The 22,798-nt window shown below is 50.6% G+C and overlaps 8 protein-coding genes across 8 annotated transcripts, besides 1 other annotated feature; 3 read left to right on the plus strand and 5 right to left on the minus strand.

Moving 5' to 3' along the window:
- On the minus strand, window positions 1-468 carry PODANS_2_7990 (uncharacterized protein; the record flags this gene model as incomplete). The annotated part of the gene is made up of 1 exon (XM_001911561.1): window positions 1-468. One exon carries the CDS (start codon window positions 466-468, stop codon window positions 1-3), a length of 468 nt encoding a protein of 155 aa, XP_001911596.1.
- Window positions 469-2,584: 2,116 nt separating this feature from the next.
- Window positions 2,585-3,221, plus strand: PODANS_2_7998 (uncharacterized protein; the record flags this gene model as incomplete). The annotated part of the gene is made up of 3 exons (XM_001911562.1): window positions 2,585-2,671; window positions 2,802-2,952; window positions 3,037-3,221. The coding sequence occupies 3 exons, from the start codon at window positions 2,585-2,587 to the stop codon at window positions 3,219-3,221; spliced, it is 423 nt and encodes a 140-aa protein (XP_001911597.1).
- A 481-nt stretch (window positions 3,222-3,702) lies between these two features.
- On the minus strand, window positions 3,703-4,475 carry PODANS_2_8000 (uncharacterized protein; the record flags this gene model as incomplete). Its single annotated transcript, XM_001911563.1, has 2 exons — window positions 3,703-3,743; window positions 3,881-4,475. The coding sequence occupies 2 exons, from the start codon at window positions 4,473-4,475 to the stop codon at window positions 3,703-3,705; spliced, it is 636 nt and encodes a 211-aa protein (XP_001911598.1).
- A 798-nt stretch (window positions 4,476-5,273) lies between these two features.
- Window positions 5,274-6,005, minus strand: PODANS_2_8010 (uncharacterized protein; the record flags this gene model as incomplete). Its single annotated transcript, XM_001911564.1, has 1 exon — window positions 5,274-6,005. One exon carries the CDS (start codon window positions 6,003-6,005, stop codon window positions 5,274-5,276), a length of 732 nt encoding a protein of 243 aa, XP_001911599.1.
- Window positions 6,006-6,666: 661 nt separating this feature from the next.
- On the plus strand, window positions 6,667-7,152 carry PODANS_2_8020 (uncharacterized protein; the record flags this gene model as incomplete). The annotated part of the gene is made up of 1 exon (XM_001911565.1): window positions 6,667-7,152. The coding sequence occupies one exon, from the start codon at window positions 6,667-6,669 to the stop codon at window positions 7,150-7,152; it is 486 nt and encodes a 161-aa protein (XP_001911600.1).
- Window positions 7,153-9,720: 2,568 nt separating this feature from the next.
- On the minus strand, window positions 9,721-10,292 carry PODANS_2_8030 (uncharacterized protein; the record flags this gene model as incomplete). The annotated part of the gene is made up of 3 exons (XM_001911566.1): window positions 9,721-10,006; window positions 10,073-10,145; window positions 10,217-10,292. The coding sequence occupies 3 exons, from the start codon at window positions 10,290-10,292 to the stop codon at window positions 9,721-9,723; spliced, it is 435 nt and encodes a 144-aa protein (XP_001911601.1).
- Window positions 10,293-11,589: 1,297 nt separating this feature from the next.
- Window positions 11,590-13,754, minus strand: PODANS_2_8040 (uncharacterized protein; the record flags this gene model as incomplete). The annotated part of the gene is made up of 2 exons (XM_001911567.1): window positions 11,590-12,948; window positions 13,008-13,754. The coding sequence occupies 2 exons, from the start codon at window positions 13,752-13,754 to the stop codon at window positions 11,590-11,592; spliced, it is 2,106 nt and encodes a 701-aa protein (XP_001911602.1).
- A 1,358-nt stretch (window positions 13,755-15,112) lies between these two features.
- Window positions 15,113-15,895: a sequence feature (pseudogene).
- A 3,229-nt stretch (window positions 15,896-19,124) lies between these two features.
- PODANS_2_8050 (uncharacterized protein) lies at window positions 19,125-21,031 on the plus strand (the record flags this gene model as incomplete). Its single annotated transcript, XM_001911568.1, has 3 exons — window positions 19,125-19,418; window positions 19,495-20,580; window positions 20,678-21,031. 3 exons carry the CDS (start codon window positions 19,125-19,127, stop codon window positions 21,029-21,031), a joined length of 1,734 nt encoding a protein of 577 aa, XP_001911603.1.
- Window positions 21,032-22,798: the final 1,767 nt, after the last annotated feature.

The raw sequence follows: 22,798 nt of genomic DNA on the forward strand, positions 1-22,798 counted from the left end.
TCACATTAGAGTAGCCATAATACCCCTTGGTAGTAAAAGCTTCCTTCGCCACCTTCTTAGGTCACCAGAGGTGGGATCATTTCCCAATTTCTCATTTGTCGTGTTTTCTTTTGCAAACACCCCTTTCCACGGTAACTCCCCATAGAGAAGCTCATAATTCTGGAAGATATACGCTGTTTGTATAAGGGGGTAGTTAGACCCCTTGTAGACGGGAATGCAAGAAGACAAGGAGGCAATCTCGAGAGAGGCAAGAGCGTGGAGGCCGGTTTGGAGAGCCCAGGAGTTGGCTGTATCGGAGGCTAGACCGAGGACGGTGTAGTTGTAGTATAGGGGAAGGAGCAAAGCGATGAAGGCAGTGGGGTTCCAGTCGTTGTCGAGGATTATCTTTTTCTGGCTGGTGGTTGAGCCAGTGGGCAATAATAGCAAGCCTATAACGAGGAATAAGAACTGATAGCGAGGTTGCAGCATCGTGACTGAAGACGAGATGAGTATATGATACCTTCGTTAAGTTAGGATAATTAAGATGAATATATTTTTTGGTGCAAAGAATATGTTGAGGGAAAGAAGTCAGATGGTGAGATATTTTTTGTTCGTGGGACGATAAGCATGAGTGCGATGCTGATCTGCATACAAGAGCGAGATAAGCATTCCTTCGGGAATAATAAGGTAATTAAGAGAATAACGACGAGAGTGTGATGACGAGTAGACTTGAAAGAAGAAATGCTTTTCTGGGCTGAGCTGTAGATAGCTGAGTTAGTTTTCCTGCTGCTTGTGATTCTCTGGCATATGCATGGGGACCGGGCCTCAGTGATCACCTTCGATAGCACACCATGATGGTCAGTAACGCTAAACACAGAATGTAATGCTATTAGTCTATCTAAATGTCTATGCTACTACTCCTTAAGAACTGGTCCTATGTTAAAAGGCCGGTCTTTTCGGAAGATGTAAATCTCGCTAATCAGGACGGCATAGCCCACGCTCATCGCGATCGCAATGATAGGAAGATTTACCCGCGCAAAGTTAAGCCGCCTGACGTGAATATGCTTCTTGGCCAGGATATTACGCTAGAGTAACCCGGCGAGAGAGGCGCTGATAGCTACCCTGAAAGCCCCGTAATTCACGCCAAGGGCTATGCTGTAGATCGTGGCGTAGTATGTTCGCTCGCTGATGGGAATCCCCGCCCTGTTTGCTGCCAACTTCCTCTTCTGATTCACCGATGTGCTTAAAGGAGCCGAGTCCTAGATTTCAACCATGAGGCTCTGTCATCACCACCTGCATAACAACCACATACATTTCCCCGGATGGCGCTATTACCCCCCTCTTCTTTTTATTCCACCTCTTGCTGCTATTCCAGCCACTCTAAATCTGCCTTGATGCTTTGCTTCTCTTAGACGAGTTTATTTTCCGGCACTGCAAGGACATGCCCGCGTTTCCGCCGCTTTCACACGCCTATGACCTTATTGCCCGCAATACCACTGCCGACGTTGTGCTACCAGTATTTGCAGCTGCAGTAACTACCCCTGCTCTATGACTGAAGTTTTTAAACACTATGATCCAAGCTCGTAGAATCCACAGTCCAAGCTTTGACTATATCTTTCAAGCCAAAGTTAAATATTATTAGAAAGGTCGTCTCTTTCGGTAATCTTACCTCGGCATCAAAATAGCGGCTAAAGTTTTCCCCAGTAAAGTCAACTTCCTTATAAGACAATGAGGGGTAAACCACTGTTATTATAGCTTATACAAATACACGGGCCCTGATACAGGGTCTAGAGCTGCTAGTGGTTACTAGTGTGATCCTCCGAGCACAGTCACTTGTCGTACCTGGGCTGCGAGGCAGTCAGCGAGAGTTTCTTCTTTTTTCGCTCTATGTGGCTACTAAGATACCTTAGTTCCTATAAGCAGCTAAAGAAGTCGTATGACTAATCTTCCCAGTCTACTTGTCCGAGGTGTCGAATAATGACAAAAGTCTCTACAAAGTTCACTCTGTTGTCTGAATCTAGAGATCTAATTTAACCTTTGCTAAGAATGATCCATAATACCTGCTTCCGTGGATTGGCTTGTCCTTGGGACTAGACTTATATTCAAAGGCTAGTTGTATAAGTCGCTCCATTTATGTCACTCCTTCATTGGACTCCTCGGATTTAAAATCTTGGGTTTATGCTTGCTAAATTACAGTTATATCGCTCTAAGAGACGCGGCCGGAAATAATTCGATTAGCTAAACCGCTTTCGTATTTAAGTTACCCTGTAAGTATTTCTAGTATGGGTGGAGCTATTAAGAAAAAACTTTGGCATGGTTGCCCATCGAAATGTAGAGTCTAATCCCTTAAACTTCTTTAGTCTGCTCCCTTGCCCTAGTGTTTAACAGTTATATTGTCTTAAAGAAATAAGGCTAAGCTCACCAGAAATGCTAGTATGTTCGTTACTAAGCCTGGGTGATCCTGGCAGGTAGGTATACACAATCCTGAGACCTACCTGCTGGAAGGGAACACCTATGTCTATAAAGTCTTAAAGACATCCCTCTCTCCAAAGAACATGAAGCCTTATCCCCATCACTCCCACCACACTCACCTACCCCCTTCACCATGCGCCTCTCCACCCTCCTCCTCGCTTCCCTAACCGGCCTAGCTACCGCAAACTTCGACCTCTACCTAGGCCACCAAGTCTTTGGTGTCGATGGCGGCGCCTACCTTTTCGACGGCTAGTATATCTTCGATAACGACCCTAATATCAACGACGTTCGTTCTTTCTCCCCTTTTCATCCCCCCCCTCTTTTCACAACTAACTACCCCCTCCTTTTAGGTCTTCGCCTACGGCCCCTACCTCTCCCAAGACGACGTCTCAGGCCGCACGATTGGCGTGCGATGTGCCGGCAGCGGCTGCTACGGCGGTGCCGCCACTAACATTAACGTCCTCGAGATGCATTTCAGCAACAATCCCCTTTACCACTGGAGTAAGTCCCCTTTCCCTTCCTCCTTTTCCCCTTCCACTTCATCCAGAAAGCCCTGGCTGACAATACCCCCCTTCCCCCCCAAAGCCATCTACAAAGACAGAGGCCATCCCTACAAAATATACGGCCTCGACGGCAGAACCTACGGGGAGTACATCCTCTTTCCCGGCGTTAACTTCCACCATTTGAGGTTCGCCGAGACCCGGAGCGGCGTCCGCAAGTTTCGCTGTTTAACGCAGTTTACTGCTGCGCAGATCAGGGCTGGCAGATAGGTAGGTAGGGAAATTTCTACCACTCTACTAAGAGAGGGAGTGATGCTCTAGTGAATCCAAGCTTGGGAATACTACGGGTAGATAGTTATTGTTCCTAGAAATTAAATCAATGGCAGAGGCAAACATAGACTACAACCTTAAAAGCTCTCACCACACTGTACCTTGGAGTCCCGCACGCTACACTTTACATTATTTCGATTACTACAGCTCAATCTAGCTCGATACCCTCATTTCACTCAATATCCAGGCTATCCAAGTTTCATATATATATTACACAATTATTTATATCTCATAACCAAAAGTCATCACATCATAACCAAAAACTGCCTCCCACATTGATATACAGCCCAAAGGAAGCTAGAACAGAGAAATCCGCAACCAATCACATATTCCAAAAAAGATCGCTTTCCAAACGCCCATTATCCAAAACTCTTCTTTAACTCGCTTCGCTTCGCTTACTTGGTTCAAATGGTCGCTCAAGTCAAGTAGCCAACATAGCCTTCATCAACCTCGGAGGAGGACCTGTATCACATCAACCAACGAGTCAGCTTCCGCATCCTCAACGCCATAAAAGTGAACTGCAGTTAAAGGAAAACGCACCGAATCCGGCAAACCGAGCACCCGTTACCGGTTCCTCGGCACGCTGATAGACATCCTACCTCGTTTATCCTTCTCGATTCTCACTCCTCCCCTCGCCGGCTCCTCAATCGTCTCAATTTCTTCCTCGTATAGCACCAGCTCGCCTGTCGACAACTGCTCCGCCCTGACCAGGTCGCCGCGGCTGCCGTGGCGCGAGTGCCTGGACTTTGATCGTTCGCGACGGGCTAGCTGCCGTTCCAGATGCCGAATCTCGGATCGCAAGTCATCGTTGTCATCGTAGCGCCAGGTATCCCGAGGAGGCTCAACAAGCGCCACCTCCCGTGGGCGAGCATCGACGATTACTGTGGGCGGACCCCTGGGTGTGAGAGAGGTGTCATATGACGTGGTTGTGCCATATGAAGTTGTGTCGTACGAGGTGGTCGTGTTGGACCGTGCCGGGGACTGCTCGCGAATCGTGGTTGTCTTGACCACCTCGACAGGAGGGGCTGGTGCGGGCGCGGGCTGGGCGTTGATGATGATAGGACCGTTACCGGCTGGGGCCGGTGGGTGTTGATGGTGGTAGTGCACGGCAGGGGGAGGAGCCGTGGTGTGGTACTCGACAATCTCTGTTCGACGTTCCTCAATGATATCACCAGCGCTGGATCGCGCGGCCATGATCTCCAACTCGCCTGGGAATGTTACTTTTTTGTCCGGGTAGGGGAGTAACGGGGTGGGCGTATTCTTCTTGTAATCATCGCTCAGATTCAGCAAGTCGTCAATACTTTATATCAAGCAGGGCGGCACCTAGATACTATGGTAAGCAGACGGATTTAGACTCTATGTTTTGGGTATGTTAACGTACGGTCCTGTTCCCAGACCGCAACCAAGACTTTTTTCTTCCAGTAGTTATAGCTTTGGTGAGAAATTCTGCCATCTCGCAAAGCCCTGCGAAGCCTGTGTTGATTTCATTGGCATGACCTTCAGCACACGCTGCTCGTATTTCTTCTTAATCATACGTGATAGCTCCCATGATGATTTAACTGCAGTCACCAAGCCCGCAAGAGCGGCAGCTGATGCCAAGGAACTAGGAAGATATGACGCCATACGCGAAAAAGTAAGGTGTTAGCTATGAAAAATGGAATGTGGGTAAGTTGGGGTGTTAGTTAAGACGAGTAGCTGTTATATAAGGATTCGCCTGGACTTTGATTCACAAATGATTCGAACTTAAACTGGTTAATTTGGACATTTCGGAAATCCAATATTAAGCTGACAGGGCCAGGGTGGCCTCGCTCGGTACCGAAACCCAGTCCTCAACACACCCCACCCAAATTGGCAACGGATTTCCCTCGACCAGGAAGAACATTTCCTTCTAATTGTTTGGCAGAGCTACAAACAAATACACGTCTATAAGAAGTACTTCTTAACCATTGCATCTTCCCACCACGCCAGACTTTACCGATTCAGCCACCTTCTTCAACTGTCACTATACGGATCAAACTTCTCATTGTTCTTCGCATCAGCCGGAATAGCCTTGTTCAGAGCATCGCCAAACCGGTCCCTCTTCAAATCCATATGAGCTCTCCCCCAATTATGATTCAGCAGCCTCCTATTGAACTCGCACGGCATCTTCTCGAGCGCAATCAGCGGCGCCTGTGACCACTTCTTGGTCTCATTTTCAGGAGGGTCATCCTTCTTCTCTGCCCTCCTCCACGAATGCGTAGTCCACCCACGGTGAGAAACAAACTTGGGGTGAGTCCCGTCAAACAGCACCCCCGATCGGTGAGCAGTGGTGTAGTTTCCATGGGCTGACCAGGACACAAAGAAGATTTCGTTGTGGAGAGCCCACACGATAATGTGCTCCCAGTCGTGCGTGTGTGAACCGCCGAGGAAGCCTTCGTCCTTTTCGAAGTAGTACCCGTAGAGATAGGCGCACCAGTAGTGGTTGCAGCGGGTGCGGACGTAGGTTTGGGAGCGGGCGAGGCGGCCTTTGCGGCAGTTGCCATTCTTGAAGGGGACGAGGCCTTCGTTGAGGGTGTAGCCGTCTCTGTCGATGGCGGCGGTGGGGTCGCAGGCGTCGGTGTCGGCGTCGACGTAGGGTTGGAAGTCGATGGCGCGCTGGTCCGCGTTGGGTGGTAGGGGGTTGAGGAGGTCTGCGCCTGCGAGGGCGAAAGCTCCGAACAGGAGGCCGATGATGGAGGGTTTCATGTTGAGAGGATGTGTCTGAAGTTACAGAGACAATGAGAGGTGTGACGAGAAGGATACTAAGATTTGTGTGAGTGAAACTGATGTCTTTTATACATCAACTGGCTTTGACATGATTGTATGCAATTTGCTGAGCTACCTTATCTTCGCATATCCCTTTCCCGTCGCCTATGTCCGTGTCAACATGCCATCTAGCATAGTGGAACCGATACTACAGCTGCTTAGCCACCCGAAGGATTTGCCCGACGATAACCGTGGTTGGTCGAGATCATAACTCAGAGCTCGCTTGTACTCAGCGCTGCATTGTTGTCAGTTCATGATTGTTGCAGCAGCGAATGGGGGATAAGGGGCTGAGTTGATTTGCTGACATTGCCGAAAGCACGCATGCTTACCTCGGTTTACTCTGGACCTTTGTTGTCTTTTTGGCAGCGGATATCGTCAAAAGAGATGTTTACACCCGAGAAAGAATAAGTCATGAGATATACCTATTCATACAGGCTGAAGGTGTATATATCAGCAACACCTCTTTCCGCTCAACAGCGTCAAGATCGTTGCGAGCCAACAAGTTTCCACACTCTTCCTACGACTCAACCCCAACAACAACCTAGGACTCTCATCTACTCCATCACGCTTATTTCAAATTCAACACATTCACACAATCACAATGCACCTCCCCCAAACCACCCTCCTCCTTCTCTCCCTCCCCCTGACCCTCACCCAGCGCACCCCCGAAGAAAACCTCATCCTCGCCGACTGCGGCATCGGCCTGGGCCACAACGGCGGCTCCACCTCCCGAGAGATGATCTACTACTCCGGCCCCGTCTGGACCGGCAACGGACTCGACACTTATCGCCCAAAGATGATGGTCAACGTCCCCTGGACCGGGGCCTACCCCTGGGGTCAAAAGGGAGGCGTCTCCGCCACCATGCCCAACGGGGATGTCTTCACAGTGCACATCAACCCCAACATCAAGGACCCGAATGCCGCGGGTGACGCGTGGCATAAATACGAGCTGGAAAAGCCCTTGAAGTGCTACTCGTATCACTATGACAAGGTTTACCGGCTGGATGATGGGAAGTGGTGTTCAAGTGCGTATGTTTGTAATCATTTGGGGAGGCCGTATGTGCCTCCCAAGTGTGATGCGCTGTGAAGGGGGAGTACTAAACTTATTTGGTGTGGAGAGGGCGTTGTTGTAAGGACAATACCCAAGTACTTTGAGGAGAATGATAAACAAATAACAATTCTTTTTATTTCTTCGCAATACCGCTGCTGATCATACGTGCGCTGCTAATCGTTACCTACGCAATTGAATCTCTCACCTCTATCTCCTTCCTACATGAGAGTTATGCCACCTCAGAAAACGAGGTGATTCCTCCCTCTCAGACTCCTCTTCCTCCTTTCACACAGGTGGCGCATCTGCCATTTCCGCATCCGAGTCCTCCATTCCCACGTCTGGGTTCCCCCGCTTCACATTCCCCTCCTTCCTTTTCGCATCCCCTTCCTCCTTTTTCACAGGCTCTTCCGGTTCAGGAGAAAGGTTGCACAGGCTCTCCCAACCTGGTTCTAACAACTGTTTTGCCTCATGCGGGTCGTCTTTCGCGTCACGCAGGTCGTCTTTAGGCTTCACTTTGAGATTCCCACGCCGCTCCTCAAGACGTGCGACTGCATGCCATCCTTCCTCCTCTGAGTCCTCTCTCACATTCTTGTTGTCATACTGCTTCTCTAGACGACGGTTGAAAGCTCTGAACCTGCCCCTTGTATCCGCAATTATCTGCTCTTGTAGCGTTGGAACTCCCGCTGTAGGTGCGATCGCGTTGTTCTGTTGCGCTTGTGGTTGCGGTAGGGCTACCGGTCTGTGTTTGCACCTCTTCTCGTGATCATGTCGATATGAATCGGTGAAGAAGACTCCTGGACGAGTGGAAGATTCGCAACCGCGCCAGCGGCAGGAAAAACGTTCACTCATGTGCTCGTAAAGCGTGGGTGGTCCAATATGTCTGCTATAACGTGACAACTGCGATGAGTGGTACAGTAAGTTTGATGAAAGAGAGAGGTCCGTTTCGCACAGAAAGATCTACACAGATCTTTTGATGTAATGCTGCAAAACAAGCGATGAGACTATTGATAAGAAACTGCCATATGAATCCTCGACGAATCCCCAGAGTCACAAGAAGAGGGGGTTGATGAAAAAGACATGTGCAAAGTCACGAAAAGGAAAGTACTGCTAACAAGGCCTCCTGGACTTTCCCAGCTTTTAACCAGAATCATATCTGGCGATGGGCTTCCCGGTTTCCCATGTGCAGCTGTGTGGAATGAGACCTCTCAAATAGGCCATACCACCACCTACACCTGGAGTTCTTGGGATGCGCAAGGCTGCCCCTGCCTGTGCACCAAACCCGCCCACAGGGCCAATCCCCAGTCAACAGGTCAGGTGGTGTCAAACTCCAAACAAGTCGAACCTTCCTTCAACTATTCATCATCCAACTCCCGAATCCGACACCCGAACTCCTCCAACCTTGCTCTTTCCTCCCGACACTCCCCCTCCCTCTCTTCAAGAGCTGCCAGCCGCCTCCTGTGCTCTTGCTTCCAATCCTCAACTTTTGCCTTCTGCTTCGAAACGCTGCGGCTGACCACCTCACTTGAGCCCCCACGTGATATCAATGCTCCAAGTGACGCAGAGGAGGCACCTGACTTACTAGATGAGACCCTTGGGGGGTGAAGCTTGCAGTTGAGAAGATACCGTTCGAGCCCATCTTTACTACCAAATGCTGATCTTTTACCTACGCGCTTGCAATTTGGGTATGGGCACTCGAAACTCTTTGCTGTGGGAGAAGGCTTGTGTCTGTTTTCCATGTGCCTCTTCAAAGGCGACCGCCGAGTGAAGAGTTTGTTGGCTTGGGGGCACCCTGGGACAGGACACACGAGACTCTGTTCTTCGGTAGACCTAAAGTACATGGTTAAACACGCGTTGGTGGACGGTAGATGGTAACTTACAATGTAGGTGCATTTGAAAGGATATCGTTGCCTGCTCCAGCAGAAGCCAAGGTTGCAGAATGGTCTTCCCCTAGCTATTCGATCTGGGACAACACAGACACCGGGTTCTCGTGGCCTTCAAGTTGATCCGCTCCTGAAGGGTTAATACTTTGTTGAACGCTTCCTTGTGCAATTGCAGACATATTCGAGGGCTGCCTCTCGGAAATACATGTTGAAAACCGAAGTTCTCTGTAACCCAGTCTATCGGGGGACTAACTCCAGAAGGTTGGACAGACATATTCATTATCTGCGTTTGTAGTGGTTGAAGGCTGGGTTGCGCTTCATAGCCACGACCAGGCTGTGATTCCCCCAACAATTTGATAATGTCGAGTTCGTTTGAATCAAGTACTGTTGAGAATCATGATCAGCTTACGTTCGAATTTGGGGTAATGATTACTCAGGTAGTCAGTCTCTAAAAACCTTTTTGTCTCATCCAAGAACGGCTAGCCCAGAATCAGGCTCGCTTCACCCTCGGCTCACCTTCGACTCACCTTTAGCTCACCACCGCTCACTCTACGCTCACCATTCTACAAAAAAGCCAACTTTACGCGACGCTCTCATAGTCCAAATTCGGAGCCTCCCTCTCTTACGGGGACGAAAATGGGGCTGGATAGAGAGGGTCCCGTTTTTAGGCCCCCTAAACCGCTCCTCTTTACAACCTCCAACCTCGACGCCAACCGTACCTCTTCTATTTCTTGCCCACATGGCCCCCATCTTTAACCTGTTTCTCCGCCAGAGCAGGGGCAATCTGGACGGGCTTCCCCTTGGCAGGCGCCTCCTTCTCGGCAAGCAGCTTCTTCTCCTTCCCTCCCCAGTAATGCCAATCCATGAAGCGGTAGCCTTGCACGCTTTGCGCGGCGGCATTCACCGTGTGGCAGCCGAACAAGAGACCATTGGGCGGCCTGACAGCCAGCGAGAAGCGCATGAAAGTGAAGGCGTAGACGATGAGGGCGCAGGTCATCTTGCCGGATATTCTGCCATCTTTGTTAACATGTTTTTGCTGCTACCATTATGAGTGAGGAAGTAAGCCGAACACTCACAAATCAGGGCTTTTCTGCGTATCGGCTATGGCCGCGAGAGGGATAGTGAAGTTGGAAGCCGGCCCCCAGAAATCTGCGCGCATCGGAGCCTGTCAGTTTCGATATTGACCGGCTACCTAAGGTGCCTTCCTTGGAGAGACTTACGCGTCGAGCAAAAGTAGTCGGTCCAGGGATGGGACCTGATCTTGGCATTAGCCGCCTTGACGAATGCCGCTGCCATTGTGGGTGGTAGATGGAGGTCAACTTTACGTGACCTTGAGGTTCAATAGTGTGAGGTTGAAAAGATGATATACCCAAAAAGCCTCCCGTAGACTCCGGTTCGGAGTTAAAGAGGGGAAATATCCGTGGTGTCATTCGCGTTACACAGCCAAGGGAAAGAACGCATGGAACTTGCGAGCGTTCCGACATCAGGTCCGCATTCCTCCTTCTCTCTCTCTCTGCGTCACGTGGATGGCTGGTCATGGACTCATGGATTGGAAGGAAGGCCTGACAGGTTTCAGCTGTGATGGAAGCGCTTTCTTCACAGGGCTGTGCCAGCTCTGCGAGTCTCGTCATGAAAAGTCGACTGAAAGAGATTTGACACACTCAAAATGGGACTGGGTTGCGGAAGTATGGTTTTGGAAAATGCTCTTGGCGTTGTTTTGCAGCCTTCCCAGTGGTTGTCATCGCTGGGGAGCGGGAGAGCCTGAGGATCGCCGGCCGGCCGTATGCGGCCAGCCCGGCTGGATTTAGAGGCACGACCAAGAGCTCGGCGGCTACTACACTCTCCTGAACTGCCAGTCTGGTTGAGGCGTACACGTCAGATGTTTTGGCCGTCATTCTTTAACTGCAATATGTCTTTTCTTCCGGGCATATTGTTGTGCCAATGTCTCCAGAGTTTTATCTGGGTACCTACCACGGGTCTTATGTTGATGTTGAGACTGTCTTGCGTCACGGGTCCCCTGTTTTCTTGCAGCTTTTGCCTTCTGGCTTCTTTCATCTGCTTCATCTACCGAAACATAATTCTCTTGTTAATACGACAAGATACAGGCGGCATGCGACTTTCATTCTGCTGCCTTCTTGTTACAGTCTGCGCCCTGGTAGCAGCAGCACCGGAGATGACAATGGAGAAGCTTCAAGAGCGGGCCCTCTGTGTAAGTGCAAAGCGACTTCATGGGGGAAGATATGGATCAAGGTTGGAATTACATACTGATAGCCATCGCACAGGTCTGCAACGAAAGCCGCTGTCGTGGCCCGGCTTGCTGTGCGAACGGAACATGCTGATACCGGCATCGCCAACCCCCGTTGACAGGATCAACCGAGCAATGAAATATTTACGACTGACGATACACGTTACAATGACTTGGGATTCCACCATTTGGAGTTTGGAAATTGGCGTTTTGATAGGAGTTGGGCAACAAACCGGCGGCACGACGAAGGGTAGACTTTTAGTTGGATCATGTACAAACAAACATTTGGGTCCTTGGACTTTTTAAATCAAGTACGTTTCTTCGAAGCTTCACACGACAAAAGTTGGGTTAGACAATGGTAAACTCTTGGTGACCATCAGCAAACTCCTTTGCCATGCCCTCTCCATCCATGAACCCATTCAGATACCCATCACCCATGATCCGATATTTGCCCGTCTCAATACCATCCTCTCTCAAAACAAAAGGGTAGTCACCTCCATACAGAACCGCCACTATATCCCCTGGCTGAACTGCCTCGACGCCCCACCCATACCGTCCTTTTTCTGTCACGAAGAATCTCCTATTGTAGCACCACTTGGAAAACGACCCTTGCACCATCCAGTACCCTTCTTCCAACCGCTCAGCATATGCAAGACCCTCTCCCAGTGTCATGGCATTGAGACAATTAACCTGGTGTTTCACCTGCTCCCGCACCAGACTCCTCAGCGACTCCTCCCCGTCATCTTCACACAGTGCAATCAAAAGCTCCAAGCCCTTGGCAAACTCTCCTGACGGCAGCTCGTTCTCTCTCGTCCGGTTGCACATGAAGGTTCTCGCCAAAGACTCCAGTTGGGCTTGGTGCTCCGCCACTGTCACTTCAGCGGCTGGCTTGAGAGCGATATTGGCAATACTGGTCACTGAACGGCGTGTGTCTGTCTCATCGAGGTTTTTGTACATGTCGTTGCGTTCTTGGACAGAAGCAGACGCGTTGGCGGGGAATTCTTCGCTCTTGCCCTTCCAGCCGCGGTCGTATCTTGCTGCGCCGGGTGGAGGGATCTGCCTCACCGTGTCGATGATGGCGATGCGGTCCAACACTCGCCCTTTGATATGCAGTACCTTTTGATCTGGTGATATGCGGTAGATGGCTTCGTCATGAGACGTACCACAGGCGTTCGCCTCCAACTGACGGATACAGAAAGGCTCGACATAGCCTGGTCTTGTCCAGTCTGGAACCCACGAGGGCAAGTCCAGGTTGGAGGGTTTGTTATCAGAGATTGTAACGCAGTGAGACAGAATCTCAAGGGTCCCAGCTTCAAGGAAGCTAACGGCGAGCTCGGTGAATACCTTCTCGGGGGGCTTGTTGTAGTCCACCACGATTTTATCTTTGTGGTCTGTCAAGTTGAGCACGCCGTAGATTTTGTCCACAGGTAGTGTGCTCTGGAAGCCCCGCATTTCCTCGAGCACTTCAAGCACGTCGCACGGTTCATACGACGCGTCATCGAGTGCCAACTGCTGCTCGTCTCTCAGATTGCTCATGATGCTTACTGCCTTCCATCCCCAGTGCCCATTCATCAGGCTGTCCAGCTTGAAGGACTTGAGAACTCTGATGACGGGGACAAAAAAGTCCCAACCAAAGGCGTTCCTTCCCGCGTACAACATTGCCTGACGGGCATAGGCTATCTCTTGCATTACCCATGTGCGGTGCCACTATTCTGGTCAGTTACGGGGTCCGTTGACTTCCAGGTTGGATTCAGGTCTCAACATACCCAGGACCGGTTGAAGAATTCCGCAATCATGTCCCAGTCCAGTTCTCGGGATCGTGGATGGCGGAGAAATCTCCCTTGGACATCATGCAGGGCGCCAGCCAAGCTATCCATTTCATCTGGTGCTCCGATGTCTATCACAATATCGGTCATGAGATAGATGGTGTTTAGGAAGGGCATGACGTAGGAACCTGAATCTTCTCCCAGCCACACCCTGACTGTCTCGGCGCCGGCGTAGATCTCGCTCATGACTCTGACGTGTTTACTCCGCTCATCAGTGTTTTGCTGGTCAATACATACGGCATCCACCCATATTCTCAGATCCCCGTCCTGAAGTCTCATGGTTCTCAGTGCTCGATGAAGCTCTCCGCCCACCATGACACGTGTGTCATCGATCATGATGGGGCCCGGTGGGAGCACGCCGCCCAACTCAAGGTGAAACTGGCCGTAGACAGGATGGTCGAGCATCTCGGCCAAAGGCAAAGCGTCACTCATGCTGATCTCAGAGCCGCTTTCATCCTGGCCAACTACCGCGGTGGTGATGACGTCGTCCATGGGCGATGTTCTGGTAAGGTTCACGCCACGACTCCAGCAGTAGCTGAGAGCATCGTAGGGCTTATCGTTTGGCTCAGACAGAGACATGTGCGATATGCTAGCCATAAGGGGGTCATTGTAGCGACCACCAAAAACGGTCAAGATACGTGTTTCATGAGGCAGGTTGAGCGGGCGGTAGGGATATTGTGACGCCATCTGAAAGTGGTGAGAAAGGACCCGAACTGATGTCGAAGATATCTTGTGAGGCTGTCATTTGGCGAGACATGGCAGGGTGTTGTTGACACCTGAAGTGGGTCGCTCATTTCTCTCATGGTAGCTGGAGCATGGAGAGCCTGATGGCTGGTGAATCGCTTGGCTGACTAGGACAGCAAAACGGTAGGTTGGAGGAGTATTGAACGATCCAACTGCTAAACACATCTGATTTCCATGTTCCATGTAGGTAGTAGGCATGAAGGAGCAATCCGAAGAGTGGTTCACCTTGTGATGTTCTCCGAAATTCTGTCCCATTGACCCCGCAATTCTCCGCATCTACCCCGCATCCCCGCACCAGGCTCAAAGACCGTATGTGGGGTAGCGTGTTTGAGAATTCATGACATTCACGCTTGCAATTGTTGAGCTTTTCCTGTGTTTTCTGTGGTGCGAGGCGGTCACCAGTCAGCAACCCAAACAAGCCCACTTGAGCCGGGTTCAGTCATCAACCAGAACCCAGTACCTAGATACATGACTTATGCACTTTCAATGAATTGGGGTCGAAGGTTCAACCATGGAGAAGAGCCGAGAGCTTGGAGACAGAATCCGAGTAATGTACACTGGCAACGCTTATCTCACACGTCAACAACCTGGAACCCACCTGAACCAGCCACAACACGGCCCAACTACTATCTGCACGTCGAGAGCCAGTGGTTGGAAGTGAAGCAGACAATCAAGTTCGTCGTAGGTACCTTAGCTCGGTATCAAAGGGATGGTACGTAGGACAGAGCAAAAGAAAAAGCACAGCTGAAAGTACCAGGCTGAAGCCACAAAATACCTACCTCAAACTCTCAATCTTCATGCATACCGAATCTCCTCTAAAACCTCTGGTTTTGCTCGTGGGGTATAGCTGCAGACGTTTTACTTGCCCACCACACAGCGTACCTATTAACCACGGGATATAAAGACCAGCACACTTGTATAAGTAGACCTCTCCTCGCCCTGTATGTAGAATAAGCAAGTAAGCAAGCAAGAATACAAGTCAATAATATACATGCACCAAAAGCCTCTGTATTAGACTAAGTACAAGCACTCAAAGCCTCTGTACTGTGACGTCTTGCTCACTGTAATAACAGTGGTCTTGCTTCCTTCAGCACTGCTGTCGTATCCTTTCTCTCACTTCCGCTACGCACTGCTACAAGCGCATAGTTCGCTGTAGCTCCCCTGTAGGCTCTGTATTACAGACCTATAGGGCAACGCAGCAAACAGATATTATACGGGAAACTGCTAATAGTACTATTTTTAACGGTACTAAAGATATAATTATCGCTGAGCTAAAAAGTAATTTCATTCTCCTATACCCCGACTACGAGAACTATCGTTTAATAGTTGTCTACTATGCTTTTGGTCTTGGTTTTCGATAGTTTCTGAAAGGGAAGATCTACTATATCCCGTTTCCCAATCTTATAACCGATACTACCTAGACTCGGCTTATTAATAAAGCGACTTATCTCGCGGTCTTAAATCTTATAGAAGTTGTTCAGATATTCTACAAGAATATCACCCTCTTGCTGCTCTCTAACCCGCAGTTTATAATAGTATTATAAGCCGGCGAACTAGAGACGCGCTCGGGAGTGACGGCTTTTGAGAAGCCCGAGGACGATACTAGCCCGAAATATCCCTGCGTTAAGATCTGTATCGCCAACTTTTATATGTACGTCCAGCGGGACCTGTGGATAGTATATTTAATCGCCATCCTAGCCACCATCGTCTGCGTTGGCTTGGGAACCGGGGCTCTGGCGCAAAACAACTACTACGTTAGGGACGTGAAAGTCTCTTCTGTGATTGCAGCCACGAGAGTGCTGTGCTTGGAGGAGCTGCCGTGGAAGACGAGTAAGTGGGGCGAAGTACTGTAGGAGATTAAGGAGACGAAGCTGGGGTATGGGATTATTTTAGACCGGGAGAGCGTAGGTACGCTGAGGATCGGGGTTGGGGTGAGAAGGGCTGATACTAGTTCGACGGAGGGTGGGACGGTGGGGAATGGGAAGGTGTATTATGGGTTTGCGCCTCCTGAGGTGTTGGAAAGGACGAGGAGGGAGATGTTTGGGCCGGGGAGGGCGAGGCCAAAGGGGAGTCCATTTTCGTTTAAGATTTGGGAGCATTCTTAGTTGTTTGCCTCGGGATTCTGTTTTTATGGTTTAGTGTAGGGTTATCATAGCGAATTTTCAGCTGAGCTTAAGTTAAGATCCGCTATAGTAGGCATAAATTTTATACCGGAACTTATAAATATTTAACGTATTTGATAAGCGAGCGGATCGGACAAGCGAGTGGATCGATTTCCACTACCCTATTACAACCATCCTCAATTGCAAAACAACAACACTATTAACCTACTACAATTACATCAGAAACAGCTGAATCAGACTCTTCTGCAACCTCCTGGCACGTACGGATATTATGGCCAGGCTTGCCGCACACACCACAGCACTGAACCTTCGTACGCCCTCCCCCTACACTACCACCACCCTGCTCCTTTCCTTGCGCCACCTCTCCACCCACAGCCTTCTGGTCCAGTAGATCCTGTGCATCTTGCACAATAAGTGATCCTCCAAGCTGTACGCGTGTTTTTTTTGCTCTCCGGCGCTTACTTAGTGCCTCGTTCGCCTTACGGAGCGAAGATACCTCTAACTAAAGGAGAGCCACTTAGTGCATTACAGCCATTATACCTTTAATAAGCTGGTCTACCGCAGCTAACATTAAAGTCGGGGAGCTATTTTAATGGTTAGTAATGCGAGTCTTAATAAGCGTTAACTATAAGTTGGCTTCTCGGGGGTTTTGTGGTGTCTGGAATACCTAAGGTAGTGCCGTGCCCGGCCTTGAGGATGGGGGTGTAGGCGTACGAAGCTTTATATCTAGCTTAGAAAGTACCCTCTCTGGATCGTATGGTATAAGGCCAGCACCCGCAAAGCTACCCTGTATATTCTTCTCCGTTATAGAGGCGAAAAAAGCCTCGCGGAAGGCACAGAGAAACTCGAACTTACTTACGTGGTTGATATGCATGCGCATCAAGCCCTCGATCTGGCGGCCGTACGCCTGTTTTAGCGGCCCAAAGCAGCCAATATCGAGTGGCTGGAGGAGGTGGGAGGAGTGTGGAGGCATGCAGAGCGTAATAATATTGTTCTGCTAGCAGTGGCGCTCGAATTCAGTTAAGTGGTGGCTTTCGTAGCCATCGAGGATCAACAACCGGTATTTGCCCTTCGTACGGGACGCTATATGATAGTCGAAATACTTAATCCAATCTAGGCCTACCGGATTAGTAATCCAGCCATTATCGGTAGTTGCGATGCGCCAGGTAAACGGTAAATTGCACTTGGTATACTAGTTGGTAAGGTGGTACTATACGGCTAAGATAATAAAGGGCGGGATAGCCTAGCCGAGGGCATTGACTCCCTAGATTACCGTTGCCCACTCGCGGTTACCAGGCTAGGCCAGTTTTACCTTACTAAGGCCGTCCGAGGTTATAACCACCATACCTACGAAAATAATGCCCATCATAAACCCAGTCTCGTCGAAGTTATAAATATCGTTATCTACAATACCGTATTTGGCCTTAGTATTCCGTACGAGCGTAAACCACTCGGCAATAACCTTCGGATCCTCGCACTTGGCCCTCTGGTAGTCGTATCTACGCGTAAAACGCGTACGGAGCTGTAGCTGGCGTTTAACGAAGTTGTGTGCCCAGCGTTGACCAACAGGGGGCGCGTCGCGTACGCGCAGCAGTTAGTTAGCCATATCTTCCACGCCACTTAATCTAGGTGGGAATGCGCGTGCAGATAGCTCAAGAACGTACTGAACTATCGTCTTCTCCTCCAGATCCGTTAAATTGCGTGAGTTGGCTGGAATATCGCGTCGTGCAGGCTTACCAGCGCGCCGGCGATGGAGGGTAGTATAAGGCACAGAATAGAGCCTCGCTGCAGCTTTGAGGCTTAGCTTAGGGTCATTTTTAAGGGCTTCGAGTGCAAGAATAACTTTTGCTTCAACTAGAATCGAAGACATCTTGGTATGGTGGAGGAAATCGATGTTGCAGGTAGAGAGCTATATCGCGTACGAAATCGATCCACTCGCTTGTCCGATCCGCTCGCTTATCAAATACGTTACAAAGTTTATACTCTACTTCCTAATACGAACTGTAGAGATGTGTTGAACCGTGTGATGCATACGCTAGATAGGTGGTCTCCTATACCCGCTGTTGAAGTAGAGATGCCATGGTACGTGGAAGCCAATTCCTGGCAAACTTTGGACTGTAGTTGGCTTAGGACGGCAATGACTTCAGGGCGGTCATCAACCCAACAGACCAAGGTTCCCCTTAGGCTGAGTACCTATACTATCACACGCTTTCTGATGGACACCCACGACTGCCGTGCAAGTCCAGTGCAAAAGTGTGATATAAGAGGTGTCAGGTTCTCTCGTCATTGCCGTTTCGGAGGATGCACAGCTGGTCGACCCACGGTATGTTAACGGTTTTCTATCCCCCTGGTTGAGATGTAGTGGATCGCTGCGTTGAGAGATGCGGATGGGGGTGGGAGAGGGCGGTGGAGGTGGGAGGGAACTAAGGACATGCTATGAGTGGAGGCTGAGGGGAGGGTGCGGGGTTAGGTGAGGGAGGACTGGGATGGAGGGTTGAAGGTGAGAGCTTGTTGTTTGGTTTCGCCCCACTCCGCCGTCCGGAGTTCTCGTAGGCGTTGAGCCTGACACTTCTGACAGCTGCCGATCCAGTTGTTCAAAAGAACCTGAAGGACTAGTTTGTCAGGGAAAGTGAGCTTTGCCGGGATGAGGAGATATGTGAATACGAAGAGACCCCAATATCCAATTTTAAAGTGCTTAGGACAAGCTAGATATCGAGAAAGCCAACAACGCCGGCTTCTGCTGCAGGCGTGGAGGATTGGCACGTCACTGCATGGCATGCGTGGTGCGGGGGCGGCTGACCCAGTTTCACGGTTCCACGAAGAAAAAGGGTCCTTGCGACGTCGGCCTGCTGCCGACTCGATTGCCGATCGCCGGGAGAAGCGACACAAACACCAAGTGCTTAAGATGTAGATTCGTGGGGCCTCACGGTTACTATTTTCCTTAGAGCCGTACTTACCTTATGAGAACTTGAAGGATCTTGAAGGATCCAGGTGGAGAGTGGGGATCAGAGAAAACAAGACTCAATATTGGAAAGATCAGAGGTACCTGGGCATCGGGGATGACAATCGTGGAAAGTAAGTCTTTAAGATAAAAGGGGCAACCGCAACCAAGACGGAGCAGAAGATGTTGATGTCCACCATCCCTTCACCCACTCTTATCACCCAGAGAACGCAGCAGCCGTAGCCCACCATGCGGTTGACGGCATCTATCCTCGCAACATGGCTGCAGCTGTCTGCCGTCCTGGCCAAGAAGCCCAACATTGTCTTCGTCCTGACGGATGACCAGGACCTGCACCTGCAGTCCATGGACTACGTTCCCCTGATCAAGAAGCACCTCACTGACAAGGGCACTTCCTACAAGCGGCACTACTGCACTACATCGCAATGCTGCCCTTCAAGAGTCACGCTATGGACCGGCAAGCTCGCCCATAACACCAATGTTACCGACGTGCTCCCCCCCTGGGGTAAGTTGATGTTCCTTATTGTTGAACTTGCCGAGGCGTCGCCACCTTGACCTTCAAGAAAAGGAAGCTAACAAGCAAGTAGGTGGTTATCCTAAGTTCGTTGACCAGGGTCTCAATGAGAACTGGCTGCCTGTGTGGCTACAGGAGGCCGGCTACGATACCTACTATACGGGCAAGCTCTTCAACTCCCATTCGGTAGACAACTACGACAAACCATTCCCTGCTGGCTGGACCGGGTCTGACTTCCTGCTCGACCCGTTCACGTATGCCTACATGACCCCGTGGTACCAGCGCAACCGTGAACCCCCCGTTGCTTACGATGGCATCAATACGCAGACCCTTATCTCGGAAAAGGCACTTGGCTTCCTCGACGACGCTATTTCCAATCCGGACAAGCCTTTCTTCATCGGCATCGCGCCCATCGCCCCGCATTCCAACATGTACATCGATGAGAACGATGTGCGCCACTGGGGTCCTCCCATCCCCCTAGACAAGCATGCCCACCTCTTTCCCGATGCCCAGGTCCCCCGTACGCCCAACTTCAACCCAGACGTCGAGTCAGGCGGTAGCTGGGTGCGCGGCCTGCGAAAGCAGGATGACGACGTCGTCGAGTACAACGATCACTACTACCGCGAGCGCCTCCGCTCACTGCAGTCGGTCGACGAGCTGGTCGACGACGTTATCAAGCGGCTCGAGGCGGCAAAACTGCTGGATAATACGTATATCATTTACACTAGTGATAACGGCTTCCACATCGGGCAGCACCGCATGCAGCCCGGAAAGATGTGCGGCTACGAGGAAGATATCAACGTGCCGCTGATCATCCGCGGACCCGGCGTCCCTAAGGGCGAGGTATCTAACGTCGTTACTGCCCACGTCGATCTGGCCCCGACCATTATGCAGCTGGCTGGCATCCCGTTGCGCGACGATTTTGACGGCGCTGCCATCCCGCTAACAAAGCCTGAGCAGAAAAAGGCCGTGAACAAACGCCAGGAGCACGTTACGGTCGAGTTCTGGGGCATGGCCTACATGGAGGGTGGCGTCGTGTTCCGCGGTGGTGAGACCGACGTCGTTCTTAACAATACTTACAAGTCGCTGCGCGTCATCGACGTTAAGAAGAACGACTACAACTTCTACTATTCCATCTGGTGTAACAATGAGCACGAGCTGTACGACATGAAGGTGAGATTCAGATGCTAATCTCTCCCTACGCCCCGTTCCCCTCTTTACTATTCCTTTTGCCCGCCCCTCTTGGACAGATTGCTAAAATGTTCTCCAGACGGACCCCTACCAAATGACCAACCTTCTTCACCCCACCGCCAAACCTCCCAAGACCATCCTGGGCCGGCCCTTCGAGGCCGTGGTTGCGCGCCTCGACGCGCTGCTTTTCGTCCTTAAGTCGTGCAAGCAGAAGACCTGCGTTGAGCCCTGGCGCGCGCTACACCCAGCGGGCAACGTCGACAACTTGAAGGACGCGCTCAACCAGCGCTTTGACGACTTCTACATCAAGCAGCAGAAGAAGGTCCGCTTTGAGCGTTGCGAGGCCGGACTCATCATCGATGCCGAGGGCCCGCAGTTTGAGACGGATGGGCTGCTTTATCGGGATGGTTCTTCGTGGAGTGAGTGGACATAAAGATTTGGATCAACGAGGGAAGGGGAGAGTGGTTGGATAGGTAATTATCTTGACTATGCTGGCATCTCGGATCTAGAGAAGGTTAGTGTGATAGCTAGGTACCTAGGTATAATCCGGTGAGGGGATGGTGGACATCTTCTTTTCCCATCCACCGTAATTGCGATTTAAAAGCTCCAAACCCACTTTGATTGCTATCAAAAGCTATAAGCGAGCAATACTTTCCGGTATTGCTCGCTCCACTGGCATATATATGGTGATGGCAGTGGCTGCCATCACACGCTTCAGTAGTATATATTTTGGTAGTGACAGCCACTTGCGTACCACCCCGCTGGTCCGTACACTTATTAGGTACCTAGTCTGGACCGTCAATCGAGCAGAAAAAAAAACCTCAGAGCTCGTTGCATCAATACCTAATCTCCTGCAACAGGGGGAAAGGACCCCGCTACTTGCGCAGCTCCGAGTATGACCTGAATGACAGTCAACATCAGGATGATGCTGCCGAATCTGTGTTATAGTAGACAGTTTATATCAGCAAATAGGCTCATCCGTCCAAAGTAAGGCAAGAGCACATTTACAAGAAGGTCCAATACTGCACCGTGTCCCTCCGATCCCTAAAGATGACCTAAAAGCTCTATGGCTTAGACTCTTCCAGATGGGCATCTAGCGCCAGAATGCGAGGCCAAAGGGATTTGAACTCTGTTTGGTCCCATTCCAGCTGCCACTCTGTGGCGTGCCCTCCCTCTAGCAATGTCTCCAGCCGGGGATCGTACTGTCCAGCGCGGTTAGTCCGGTTTTGTCGTCTCTTCAGAGCTTCGAGGGTGGTTTTGCGTAATCGATAGGAGCTGCAGTCTAGAAACTAACACAAGTATCGAAGACCACAAGCCCATCGTCCGATGGTGCAGTGGAGATAGGAGGCTTTGGCCGGGTTGAAGAGCACGGCATACGAGGCTTCGATTTCGTCGACGAGTTCGGCTGGGATGATGCCCGTGTTGATCAGAGCGTTTCTGTTGCCGCCTTGGAGGGCATAAGGTAAGGCGAAGAGTTCGAGAGTGTGTCGTTCCCCTGCGTGGCGGGTGAGGAGGAGGTGGCGGGAGATGTTGTTTGTCTAGGTGAATTTGACTCCGCCGAGGGTGGAGAGCTTGACAGCGTTGAGGCGTTTGGGGGTGATTGAGAGGGACTCATTTATGCCGAAGTAGGTGTGCAAATGAAGGGAGGTTTCGGGTCGAGGTGTGGTGTCGGCTAATGAGAGGCTGCTGTTGGAGAGGGTGACTTCATGGGGATTTGGCAAGAGGCCGCTTTTGGCTACGTGGTCGGGAAGATGGTTGGAAAGAGCAGTGTCTTCATTGTAGGGCGTCAACTTCTGTCGAACATAGTAGGCTTTTATAATGCAACGCTTATCGTCGTGTGCCGGAGTGGTGTATGGCTGCATCAGCAACCAGACTCCAAGGATGATGAGGACGATCTCCTTCACCGCGGTAGCTCTGGGTGGCGAGTTTGGTAAAGTATCGTCGAAGTAATAGTGTCTAGGCACCGCGATCAAGCTATTGATATATTCCTGGACTGGTGGGAACGGCGCGTTACCGAAAGCTGTGACTACTTCGATGCAGAAGCGAATATAATCATCTCTTCCACGGCGACCTGGCCACGAAGCCTCGATATAATCCAGATACGGAGCACAGGTTGTGCTGGCGGTATTTTGGCACCCTAGTACGTTCAACATGCTGGTTCGCAGAGCTGAGTTTGGACAGTTCATCGTTACTTCGTCAA

The sequence above is a fragment of the Podospora anserina genome, chromosome 2, assembly GCF_000226545.1.
Source record: "Podospora anserina S mat+ genomic DNA chromosome 2, supercontig 2".
NCBI classification, from domain to species: domain Eukaryota; kingdom Fungi; phylum Ascomycota; class Sordariomycetes; order Sordariales; family Podosporaceae; genus Podospora; species Podospora anserina.